The 13629-nt window shown below is 36.3% G+C and overlaps 1 protein-coding gene across 1 annotated transcript in view; it reads right to left on the bottom strand.

The window, feature by feature from the left end:
- Usp15-31 (Ubiquitin specific protease 15/31) overlaps positions 1-13629 on the bottom strand; it is a 134921-nt gene that overhangs the window by 18278 nt on the left and 103014 nt on the right. Inside the window, exons 3-4 of the mRNA XM_067775287.1 lie at positions 12261-12395; positions 12027-12161 (exon numbers count right to left, since the gene is read on the bottom strand). Of these exons, the coding sequence (XP_067631388.1) occupies positions 12027-12161; positions 12261-12395 (270 nt within the window). The remainder of the gene's footprint in view (positions 1-12026; positions 12162-12260; positions 12396-13629) is intronic.

Genomic DNA, 13629 nt, shown 5'->3' with positions numbered 1-13629 from the left:
ACGCGAACTACAACATACATATAACTTCTAGCGGAGCTGTAGAGACGACGAATAGATAGAAAGTATTGAACACTTCTTCTGTACTCCACGATCTATTACCTAAGCTTGGCTGTGCTGAAATCAGAAGCATTCTAGGCTACATGGACCAGCCGCCCTCTGCTATACTGTGAATCAATCACTTTAACCCAACCCAATATCCAAACTGTTTATTTCTATCACTTTTTAACAATTTATTCTGCCTCACACCTCCGTCTACCTCTTTCTTTATTTTTCCCTTTCTTTACTTTTTCCCTTAGATTTGCCTTCTCTCTAGTCCCCTATATTTCCCACTATATTGTTGTTGTTGTAGCGATAAATACACTCCCGGAAGGTTTTGGACAGTGTTACCGAAGTTGTTGGTCCTTTTCGGATATATATCCGGTACGTTCCGGTAACAATCACCATTAAGATACTAGCCCGACCATTGCGAGAACGAATTAATATATCCACATTGAACCTTCGAGGCCATTCCGCCCCACTCCTAATTTCATGATGAACTTGGGGTCGCCAGAGCCACGCCTGCTAAATATGTGTATGACACATTTAGATTTGTAGCAGGATTCGCCTCGCGTAGGTGAGTTTTACAATTGGGTTGCGGAAGCTGTGAACCTTCGCTTATAAACCCTCTGAATCCCTATTTCCCACTATCAGCCTAGTCACCGCACTTTTGTTCGATGCCAAATTCCGGTCTAAGTGGCTTCTATGTCAAATAGCAAAGGCGATGCCGCACCTATTTTGCTAAGCATATTGCGCCAATCGTAAATCTATTGAAATTTTTCCTAACTTTTATTATATAAAGGTCTCAGTGCCTATCTCATGAAGTTTGAAATCGATCAGAAGATATCGCTAAATAACGAACCAAATTGACAAAAAATCGTGATAAGCAATACACCTTTCACTTGCTTCCAAAAATACGCATGTTTATTAAATTATTTGCTATCTATAAGTTATAGACGCAATGTTGGCATGACAGCCAAAGCTTATCTAATCAACGAAAGACGCTGAGTAAATTTGGTTTCCATTTTGCAAAAATAATAAAAAAAAAAAAAATGAAGTAAAAATTGAAATTCAAGAGCATACATTGAAACATATACTTGCAGGTACGATATTCTAGGTAAAGTAACTTTTATTACATTTTATGTACATGCAAGGCTGACGATGGGCATACTGACTGGACACTGCCTTCTGGCGTCACATGCTTATAAGTTAGGCCTCGTCAGTAACACCAAGTGTAGAAAGTGTGAGCTGCAGGTAGAAACGGTTGAGCACGTTCTGTGTTCGTGTCCTGCGTTCGCCAGGTCAAGGCTCCAGCGATTAGGGTCGGCAGAGTTGGCTGATCTCGAGGCAGCAATTATGCTGGGTCCTAGAAAACTGCAAAACTGCTATTATTTGCCAAGAGGACGTAGTTATACATATGTCTTGGCACCTGATTGAGGTTCTTCCGTTTGGTCGTCAAGCTAATTCTGGTTACACTATGGATACATTCAGTCTATGTGAGGTCTTTATTGACCGGCCAGTTCAAGCTAACCTACATGAAAAATGAGGTTTCTTAGGTTCCGAACTCTGATGCTGTCTTTTCTCTCATTTAAAAGTACTCCGAATCATGAAGAAACCCCACGATAGGAGAATCGAAATGCACCATATATTTGTAGACTTCAAAGCAGCTTTTGATAACGCGAAAAGGAGTTTTTAGTGCTGCTACATCTGAATTTGAGAACCTCGAAAACTCATATAGCTTTACCAAATGGCTCTGATCAGTACCAAATACATCTTTAGACAAGCAAAGTCTCCGATTTCTTTAACCAGATATTGGCATGTTTGGCCTCAAGGTCTCCTTTCTTTGGCTTGGATAGAGGAAAAAGGAAAGGTGTAAACGAAGTACTTGCTATCGAAAATGATATAATCGGCGCTTTCGCACTCCCTAGCATTTTTACTATGGACGAGCAAATATCATTTTCTATAAGTGTCCCATCCTACCTGTGTACATCAACCTCGAAATCATGAACAGTGCCAAAAAAAGAGGGGTTGCGCCGTGGAGTAATGAAACGAATGAAAGCCTAAATTCTTGGCGGACTAAGCTAAGTGGATGCGAATATATGGAGAGGTTTTTGCTCATAAAGCATTCAAATCAACACCCGTATTAACAAGCAGTGCAAAAGGGAGACAGTCCGCGAGATAGGACAACAAGTGGAGGAAGACTTGATCTCCTTTGGTGCTCACAATTTGACCCACTCTAATGTACGTGCATGTGTTCATTCACCTGCTTATACACACTATTGTTCTTATAAATATTTTTAATAAACATAGTTAATAATTTGCTTTTGTTTACATAAATGTCTCACCAGACTGCCAACAACTGAGCACATTTACAATTGAAAATATTTTTCGAATTCGCTAACAAGAAGCAAAACTTGTACGTGTCAAGTGAAAAAGGATTTCCTTTCCGACAGTTTTTTACTGCTTGTCACTCGCAAGAGCTGCACTAATATCAGCATGGCTTTAGAAAACTACATAGCACAACCACCGCGCTAAATGCCTTTGGCACCCAGGTAAATTGAGGTTTAAATCAAAACCATCACCACAGAACAGTACTCGTTGCGCTAGACCTATCAAAACCTTTTGATACGGTCAACCACGGCACGTTACGGCAAGACCTTGAAGGGTGTTAAAAGGTGGACCGCAAATAATCTGGGTGGTCGGCAGGCATTGGTGCAATTTAGGAACGCAACATCCAAACCAAGAAGAATTAAACAAGGGGTGCCACAGGGTGGTGTCCTATCCACACTTTTGTTTAACTTCTACATATCAAAGCTACCTTCGCCACCAGAAGGAGTCACTATCGTTTCTTACGCCGATGACTGCACAATAATGGCCAGAGGCCCATGCCCACAGATCGATGAGCTTTGCAACAAAATAAACGGCTACCTCCCTGGTTACTCCAGTTTTTTTCGCCTCGCGAAACCTGACATTATCACCGACTAAATCATCGGCGACCTTATTTACAACATGGACGTTCCAAATGTCGACCATTTTGAACATCCACGTCGATGGCACTATGCTACCGACTGTCTAACACCCCAAAATCTTTGGTGTGACTTTTGATCAGGATCTACATTTTGGTGAGCATGCAGCCGCAATTGTACCAAAAATCCAGAGCCGCGATAAAATCCTCAAATCTCTTGCTGGCAGTACTCAGGGTAAAGACAAAGAAACGCTCATTACTACTTACAAAGCAACTGGCCAGCCGATTGCATGCTACGCGTCCCCGATATGGTCGCCAAGCCTAAAGATTACACACTGCCACGGGTTGTCTTCTTCAGAACACCATCTACATAATGAGAATACTCCCCATTAGCGAGATAAATGAAATGCCAACCAAATAGTTCCTGTTGAATACCCAGAAACCTGTGCATCCCAACAGACATCTGATTGATGAGCCAACACCGCCTAAGGGCTTCAGGATTCATCTCCGTAAGCATTATAAAGAAATACGGCACCTGATAACACAGCCGTATGAAGCTAAAAAACACAAGCAGGTCCTCAGTGAGCTCCATAAACAGGCATCGGACCTCTATGCCAGGAATTGCCCGGTGAATCCTGTACTCAAACAACAATACTCAAAACTAACAAAAGAGGAACGCACTCTCGGTAGGGAAACGCGAGTCACTCTAGCTCAACTTCGATCTGGATACTCTAACAGGTTAAACTCTTACCTATCCAGAATCAACCATGACATACAAATCATATGTCCTGCTTGTAATGTGTCCCCACAAGGCGCCAACCATCTCTTTAACTGTATTGTGAAACCAACGTCTCTAACACTCCTCTCATTATGGTCCACCCCTGTTGAAACTGCAAGTTTCCTTGGACTCCCGCTAGAGGATATTGGTGACAATTTGTGATCGGTGGCACCTATTGGATGGGGCGAAGCACTGCTACAACAACAACACCATCATATTTTATTTTTTCTCAAGGCGCTGTTAGAAAGTAATTTCCTCGCAATGTTGTTAGCTTGGCACTTTCTCTCTCGTATTTGTATTTTTTTCTATTTTTTTTTAATTCTCAATTTACAATGAATGAATGTGCATTAAATAACAATTGTACTTATGTATAATTTACTGCAACAATCTGTAACCGTTGTCATCTGTTCGCTGACCGTAGCAATTACGTCGTAATTTCTCCAATAAAAAATTTAAGTACCTACAACTGTGCATGCATATGCATGTACGTTTATATGCACATTAGACTGTTTTTAAATGCTATAAGGTCCGGTTCAAAAAACCAGTGCTTAGAAATTTACCTAATATCAAAAAATAAATCTGTGGCTTATCGGAACTTTATTTTAAACAGCTCTGGCTAAGCCTGGAAACGGTTAGGAAAACTCATAATACTCCCAGCCGTATAATCGAACCCGACAAACATTATTATAACTTTCTCTATCTATCCACCTTTCCTTCCAATTTCCTTTGTTTGCTCTTCACTTTTCTTTCATGTCCTCGTTTTCAATTAGGATATATATTGAGTTTGGCTTTTTCTGCTCATTAATTACACTGGTTTACAGCCAAAATGCACCAGAGACACCATTATGAAATTCATATGTAAAATCACCCCCTGATTTCCAAAATCAAGGTTATTTTTAATTCTATGGTAACGTTTTTGAGATATTTACGAATAACGGTTTTTCTTAAAAAAAAAAAAAAAAAATGGGTCCACTTAATCATATATATCTCAAGAACGAATTGAGCAATTCCAAAACGGTTTGAAGCTTTTAAAAGGCAATAAAATTTTCTATAAACTGTGCATACAAAACTTTTTGCAGATTCAAAGATAACGAACAATCATTACGGATTTTTTTCCGTTTTTTTGTAAAAATATAAAAAAATTTGTATTTTGCGAGGAAGGATTTCGAAAACTTTTTATTTTTTTGCAGATTTGTTTTTTTCTCTCTAAGCTCTGTTTTATTGCAAAAAAAAAAAAAAAAAATAAGATTTCATTCAACAAAATCGAAGAACGAATTGAACAATTCCAAAACGGTTTGAAGATTTTAAAAGGTTATAAAATTTTGTATAAACTGTGCATACAACACTTTTTGCTAGGCTTTCATTCAACAAAATCGATGGACTAATACAAAAGTTATAAGCATTCAAGTAAATATATCCATTTAATACTTAAGTACCCTAACTAACTGATATACGAATACTAACACATATGTACCAGTAGGGTACTTAAGTATTAAGTGGATATATTTACTTGAATGCTTTTAACTTTTGTATTAGTTCATCGATTTTGTTGAATTAAAGCTTATTTTTTTTATAATAAAACAGAGCTTAGAGAGAAAACAAAAAAATCTTCAAAAACTAACTGATATACGAATACTCACACATATGTACCAGTAGGGTAGTTAAGTATTAAATGGGAATATTTACATGAATGCTTATAACTTTTGTATTAGTCCATCGATTTTGTTGAATGAAAGCCTAGCAAAAAGTGTTGTATGCACAGTTTAAACAAAATTTTATTACCTTTTAAAATCTTCAAACCGTTTTGGAATTACTCAATTCGTTCTTGAGATATATATGATTAAGTGGGCCAATTTTTATTTTTTTTGGAAAAACCGTTATTCGTAAATATCTCAAAAACGTTATCATAGAATTAAAAATAAAATTAAAGAAAAAAAAAACGTTTTTAAAAATAAGCTTTTATTATTTTGGTTAATAAAATTAACTAAAAAGTAAACAATAAATTGACTCTAAAGATATAACACTTTATAAGTTCATTGTAAGCTTAAACGATAATTAGGCTTTTTCGTCTGCGACAAAAAAATTCTATATTGTACATAATTATATATTTTTAACATTAAAACTTTACACCTAAATTATTAAATCTTACAGTTTATATCACAGTCCTAATTGTTCTAATTAATTAGTTAATTTTATTAACCAAAATAATAAAAGCTTATTTTTAAAAAAGTTTTTTTTTCTTTAATTTTATTTTTTACTTTTTAGTTCGTTTTATTAACAAGTAATAGAAGCTTGTTCTTATAAAAGCTTTAAATATAAGTATAGGGGGTGAAACAAAAACACATATATCAGTTACATCTGCGTATAATGCGTATTGGAATTTATTAGTACACATTTTATGCGCAGCAACTTCAGAGGTGTATTTAAAGTTTAAAGCATTGTAAATATAAGTATTGAAGTCATGAGCCTGGGCATTCGCGCAATTTTAGTGATGTAAATTGCATGGCGCCAGCGCCAATGCGGTGCCAGCTCAATGGTAGCTCATTGACGAAATTACTCCAAGCGAATTTTTGACGCTTCTTAGTAGTGAGTGCGTAGTACATTTTACTTGCGCTATTGAGTGAAACGACTTTTGTGTGTCAGGCACGAGTTTGGTGTTATTGGCGCTACTGGCAGTGATGACACTGAGCTGTTGACGGTAGCGCTGGTAGTTCAGATTTTGAATCAGAGAAAGAATTGATGACCCGTGTGAATTATTATGGCTTTGGCCGTGTAAATTATTATGGTGTATTTGTATATTTTAGATTTAAAGCACAATTAATATTTGTGTGTTTGAGCGGCCAAATAATAACAGTAGTATTGCTAAAGTGCTGCTTAGTTGATGGAATGTCGCTAATTTCTTAGCGATGATCAGCAGATTGTCAATATTTCGTTCAACGGACGCGCGAAATTGCCACATCTGCTCAAATTTTCCAAAGATTTTCCATTCTTGATTTAACTTAAGCTGTTATGCCAATATTTTTCAGCCAGCTTTTTTCAAATAGGTAATTTTTCCAAAAGCAAAATAAATTACAGAAAAGATTACAGGGTTAAACAGCCTTAAAAATTCAGCTATGTTGGTTATACACAGAAATACAACAGAGGGTTGTGTCTCCGCTTTTCGCAAGCGATGAGATTCACCACGTCCAAATATCACAATCCACGGATAGGTACCGGCGTGTTTGTATGGGACTTAGGCTGTTATGCCAAAGTAAATACAAATCTTTACCGATAACTGTGTTATCGATTAATTTATCGAATTCTAACAAAGTAATATTGCATTGTCATCGGAGTTATACATGTGTGCAAAATTTCAGCTCAAACGGACACCGGGAAGTGTATCAAATTTAACTTGCAAGATTCCATTACAGACAACAAAAGTGAAAGTAAATAAAAGCTTATAATAACCTTGATTTTCGAAATCAGGGGGTGATTTTACATAGGAATTTCATAATGGCGTCTCTGGTGCAGAAAAAAAATTTGAATTTGTGATCCAGTGTTATCAACGTAGCAAAATAGTACCAAACCTTTTCCCCCGTCTCTACTACTTTAAAATTCATGATCAGATTATGAGGGCCGTCAAAAATGTTTGTTGTTATACTACTAACTTTATGTGTCCGGTTTTATTGCGTCATATTATAATCTTCTTATACTCAGCTGAGCAGAGCTCACAGAGTATATTAATTCTGTTCGCATAACGGTACCCCGTAACGGCATAAACTAATCGAGATAAATATAGACTTCTATATATCAAAATGATCTGGGCGCAAAAAGAAATTCATTTGGCCATGTCCGCCGGTCCATTCGTCTGTCCGTAAACACGATAAATTGAGTAAATTTTGAGGTATCTTGATGGAATTTGGTACATAGAACGAAATCGGACTATAATCACTATATAATAACTATAATTCATTACCAAAGACGGATAAAGCGATGAAACTTGGTAAGTGGGTTGACCTTATGACCCAAAATAGAAAATTAGTAAAATTTTGGACAATGGCCGTGGCACCGTCCACTTTTAAAAGAAGGTAATTTAAAAGTTTTGTAAGCTGTAATTTGGCAGTCGTTGAAGATATCATGATGAAATTTGGCAGGAACGTTACTCCTATTACTATATGTGTGCTAAATAAAAATTAGCAAAATCGGATGACGAACACGCCCACTTAAAAAAAAAAAGTGTAAGTCAAATTTTAACAAAAATTTAATATCTTTACAGTATATAAGTAAATTGTGTCAACATTCAACTCCAGTAATGATATGGTGCAACAAAATGCAAGAATAAAAGAAAATTGCAAAATGGGCATGGCTCCGCCCTTTTTCATTTAATTTGTCTAGAATACTTTTAATGCCATAAGTCGAACAAAAATTTAACAATCCTTGTGAAATTTGGTAGGGGCATAGATTCAATGACGATAATTATTTTCTGTGAAAATGGGCGAAATCGGTTGAAGCCACGCCCAGTTTTTATACACAGTCGACCGTCTATCCTTCCGCTCGGCCGTTAACACGATAACTTGAGCAAAAATCGATATATATTTACTAAACTTAGTTCACGTACTTATCTGAACTCACTTTATCTTGGTATAAAAGATGGTCGAAATCCGACTATGACCACGCCCACTTTTTCGAAAATTACGAAAAATTAAAAATATTCCATAATTCTATACCAAATACGAAAAAAGGGATGAAACATGGTAATTGGATTGGTTTATTGACGCGAAATATAACTTTAGAAAAAACTTTGTAAAATTTGTGTGACACCTACCATATTAAGTAAAAGAAAATTAAAAATTTCTGCAGGGCGAAATCAAAGGCACTTGGAATCATGGCAGGAATACTGTTCGGGGTATTACATATACAAATAAATTAGCGGTACCCGACAGATGATGTACTGGGTAACCCTGGTCCACACTTTGGTCGATATCTCAAAAACGCCTTCACATATACAACTTAGGGCCACTCCCTTTTAAAATACTCATTACCACCTTTCATTTGATACCCATATCGTAGAAACACATTCTAGAGTTACCCCTGGTCCACATTTATGGCGATATCCCGAAATGGCGTCCACCTATAGAACTATGGCCACTCCCTTTTAAAATACTCTTTAATACCTTCCATTTGATAAAAATGTCATACAAACACATTCCAGGGTTACCCTAGGTTCATTTTCCTACATCGTGATTTTCCCTTATTTTGTCTCCAAAGCTCTCAGCTGAGTATGTTATGTTCGGTTATACCCAAACTTAACCTTCCTTACTGGTTTTTGTTTGAATTTGTTTTATACTTTTTTCTGTGTCTTTTATGCTGACGTTCGGAATATAAGCAAAGTTCCATCTAGCACAAATCGTTTTTATTGATCACTTATATCTCTTTTTTAAATCAAAATATGCTTTCGATATCGGATCAAACGGGAATATAATAGCGATTTTTAAATATTTCGATCCGATCTAGAGACGTAAAGGTAAAGAGAACTGCAAACAGTACGAATAGTGGCAAACAGTAAACCGCGGGTAGGTAATTCACCATTGGGGAAATGTGGCATGAAATTCTTCAATCCCAAGGCCAAAAAAAATTTTTTTTTAATATTATAGCCACAATTTAACTATTTTTAAACATTTTCAATAACGTTTTTGTGAAATTTTAACGAAAACACCCTGTGTTTTGCTAATCTTCACGTAGGTAATGTGCTGAATTTGCTACCGCCAGTTTGACAATTTCTATTGCTGTCCGTCGTTGGCGATTCTCTATAGCTTTACGTCTCTGATTCGAGCGCTATCTGGCGTGTTATTTTAATTGCATTCTTAGTCTAGTCAGTCTCGTGCTCACCAGCAGCACCACCTCAACATTTCGTTATTAAAACTGTTTGTTAAACGGCCTAATACTACATAAAGCTATGCATATATGTATGAGTAAACATAAAGAACGCGCAGAATTGAAGGTAAATTAAAACATTTGAATCGTTTTAATGCATTCTACAATACACAAACAATAGATAAAGCTTTGCTGCAGTGTCTAGGGAATACTTGCGTAAGTTGCAAAATAAAAGCTGGTTAGATGTAGGAACTTCTCATAATTTCTCGATTTGAAATTGAAGCTTGCACTTTATGAAATGTATAATTGTTTAACTGTTTGCAGAAGAGTATCAATTAACAATATTTGATATTAAAGTACGTAAATAAACAGATTGTGGAAAAATTCGCAATTAAAACCAGAATTAACTTGTTTACCATTTTTCGATGTTGTTCGAGAGGAAATTTCTTGCAAGTATCGGTATTTTATCTGACAATCCTCGCGGTTCGAATATTAATTTAATTACTGCATTGGCAGTATTATATTGAACTCACGGTTTTTTCTTGTTTGAGTTCGACAAGAAGTTCCAAGCTCTATTTAATATATCTCTAATCTTGAAATACTCGTAAAGCTCCCGAGCTTTTAGACATTCAATTTAATCGCTGTATTGGAGGTATTTTATACGTAGATCTTACGAGATCTTGCGAGACACTTCTCGAAAAAATTCGAGAAATCGTAAGCTCTACTCAATAGTTCCCTGCTGGTCGTTTGTCATTCATCAACATAAAACGATTTTGTTCACTTTCAGGGAGTTTATTTATGATCCTGGACCAAATTATCTTACTTATAAGTGCAAAAGTTTGTGATCCGGTGGAAGAATATCTCTTATGGCTTTGGAGATTGCGATTTTTGAACAATCAAGCCCAGACCGCTCTGAAATTTGTTTTGTGTCATATAGGTATCAAAGGCATGCCGAAATGTCGCATCAAATGGGAAAATTGTATCCTGGCAGAGAACATGAAACGACAAAAAGTAATAGAAATTTCAATAGCTCAAAAAGCTTTAAAGACATCGACCGCAACGTTAACTCAGATATGACTATCAAGCGTAAGGCGTTAGTTAAAGAGTTCCTAACTTGGATGTTTCAACGTTTTTCAGATGTATAGTCACGAATGTATACCCAAATTGATCGAATCTTCAATAATAGTAATAATAACTTGCCCCGACATAGCTCCGAGGAGATTTATGCCGAGCTTGCATCATACCACTTTTTAGTTTTTCCTACGGATTGTAGGTCCCCTATATGCTTTATGCATATTGCGAACGACATCTAAAAGGCAAATAAATGTTTGCCCGAGAAGCAAACTTCAGCGGTAGACGGCGCCTTTCACCTGGATATATTAACCGGGTTTGAAGTTACCTAGACAAATTTAGACAAATATAGGCCCTTAATCTGTTCCTAATATATGGATATCAAATAAATTGCACTAATGATGTCTTCAAAGCAGGGCCGCTTCTATTTCCATATATCAGATTAATATTGGAGATGTCGGTCTGCACGAAGACGTAGGTAGGACTAATATCTGTAAGAAATAATAAGTATCCAATCAGTCGCTTCCGGAAATGTGAAATGCCAAATGTGGACTCAGATAGACCCAATATCAGATTTCATGTAAACCAAATATCCAGCAAGTCAATGTTTAGGAAGCATTCACACGCATTTCAATAGGAATTTAAGATGGTCGAAATTTCGAACAAAAGAATCTTTCAATTTAATTTTCTAAAAAGCTATTTCACCGGCTTAGAGTGTAAATCTGCTTACAACTATTTTTGTCGAAAATGACCTTTTGGTGCAGCCTAGCGCAGGAGATATCACATAACCCAGACAAAAAATTAACATCATACCGTGGCTATTAAAAAAGTAAGGGAACTTTATATGGCAGATTTCTGTTGTTGTTGTAGCGATAAGGACACTCCACGAAGGCCTTGGGAGTTTTATCGATGTTGATGGTCTTTTGCCGGATGCAGATCCGGTACCTTCCGTTACCAAGCCCAACCATTTCGGGAACGATTTGTTATGACCACATGCGACCTTCTAGGCCACCCCTCCCTCCCTCCCCTTAGATCCATGAGGAGTTCGTGGTCGCCAGAGCCTCGTCTGTTAATGAAACAGGATTCGCCACGAATAGGTGAGGTTGACAATTAGGTTAGATAAGCTCTATTTTGCCCTGGCAACACTTTGAAAGGGTAGCGCTACACAACCCCTTTGAATCTATTTGGTATTTTAGTCGCCTCTTACGACAGGCATACCTACCGCGGGTATATTCTAACCCCCTAACCCACAGATTTCTACTCTAGGCTGACGGTTTAGGAATGAAATACAAAAATTAAAAACTTAAATAAAGTAGTAAGCACCTTTACACTTTTATAACGTCGTTTCGTAGCCGTATTGAGGTCCTCATGCACTTTATCCAACAACCAAAATAAAAATTCTTGAGCATCGTGTTGTGTTGAGCTACGAAATTGTGAGCCGTAACGATCGACAACAGCCTGAAAGTAGAGAAAGCAAATTATTGACATCAATTGACACATAAAGGTCTACATAAAAACTAGATGATTATATTCACATCACGATTAGACTTGACTTACCTTAAAACTTGTGCTGTGATCACTCTCATTTTTGCATGTCCACAGCGCCTTTAGCACATTTGCCAATTGCTCGGTTAGTTCTCCTCTGGTACCAAATTTACGTGAATTGATTTTATTTCGTCGTTTTAAATCAGCCTTAAAATGGAAAATACATAAACAAATGGTTAGAGACTGTAGGCATTCACAGTTGTGTTCACAAAAATAGTTGGGAAAATTATTTAAATATTTATTGGTTATGACATATGTATGGGGTATTCACGTGACCCTGGTTACCGGCTTATCTGATTAAAAAATTTTAAGAAATATGTGAAATTTTTCGGAAGATTTTCGAAAAGTTCGGTAGGAAAATATTCAGAAATATATGGCTTATATTTTTTCGAAAATTTGTCACTGATTGCGCCTAACCTTTCTTATAAAAACTTGAAAAGAAACAAGTAAGGAAGGCTAAGTTCGGGTGTAACCGAACATTACATACTCAACTGACAGCTTTAGAGACAAAATAAGGGAAAATCACTATGTATGAAAATGAAATGCGTCAAAAAACGAATCCAATTACCATGTTTCATCCCTTTTTTCGTATTTGGTATAGAATTATGGATTTTTTTTCATTTTCCGAAATTTTCGATATCGAAAAAGTGGGCGTGGTCATAGTCGGATTTCGCCCATTTTTAATACCAATATACAGTGAGTTCAGATATGTGAACAAAGTTTAGTAAAGATATATCGATTTGTGCTCAAGTTATCGTGTTAACAGCGGAGCGGAAGGACAGACGGTCGAATGTGTATAAAAACTGGGCGTAGCTTCGACCGATTTCGCCCATTTTCACAGAAAACAGTTATCGTCATAGTAAGTATTGGTAAATTTTTGTTCGACTTATGGCATTAAAAGTATTATAGACAAATTTTGAAATTTTCTTTTATTTTTGTATTTTGTTGCACCATATCGTTGTTGAATGTTGACATAATGTACTTATATACTGTAAAGATATTAAATTTTTTGTTAAGATTTGACTTTTAAATATTTTTTTTGTAAGTGGGCGTATTCGTCATACTATTTTGCTAATTTTTATTTGGCACACATATAGTAATTGGAGTAAAGTTCCTGCCAAAATTACCTTCTTTTAAAAGTTGGCGGTGCCACGCCCATTGTCCAAAATTTTACTAATTTTCTATTCTGCGTCATAAGGTCGACCCACCTACCAAGCTTCATTATGTTTATCCGTCTTTGGTAATGAATTATCGCACTCTTTCGGTTTTTCGAAATTTTCGATATCGAAAATGTGGGCGTGGTTATAGTCCGATTCCGTTCATTTTAAATAGCGATCTGAGATGAGTGCCCAGGAACCAAATTTCATTAAGAAACCTAAAA

Source organism: Eurosta solidaginis, chromosome 3, assembly GCF_040869045.1.
Source record: "Eurosta solidaginis isolate ZX-2024a chromosome 3, ASM4086904v1, whole genome shotgun sequence".
Lineage (NCBI taxonomy): Eukaryota > Metazoa > Arthropoda > Insecta > Diptera > Tephritidae > Eurosta > Eurosta solidaginis.
Note: the sequence above shows the minus strand (reverse complement) of the source record. Positions and strands in the feature narration are given on the sequence as shown.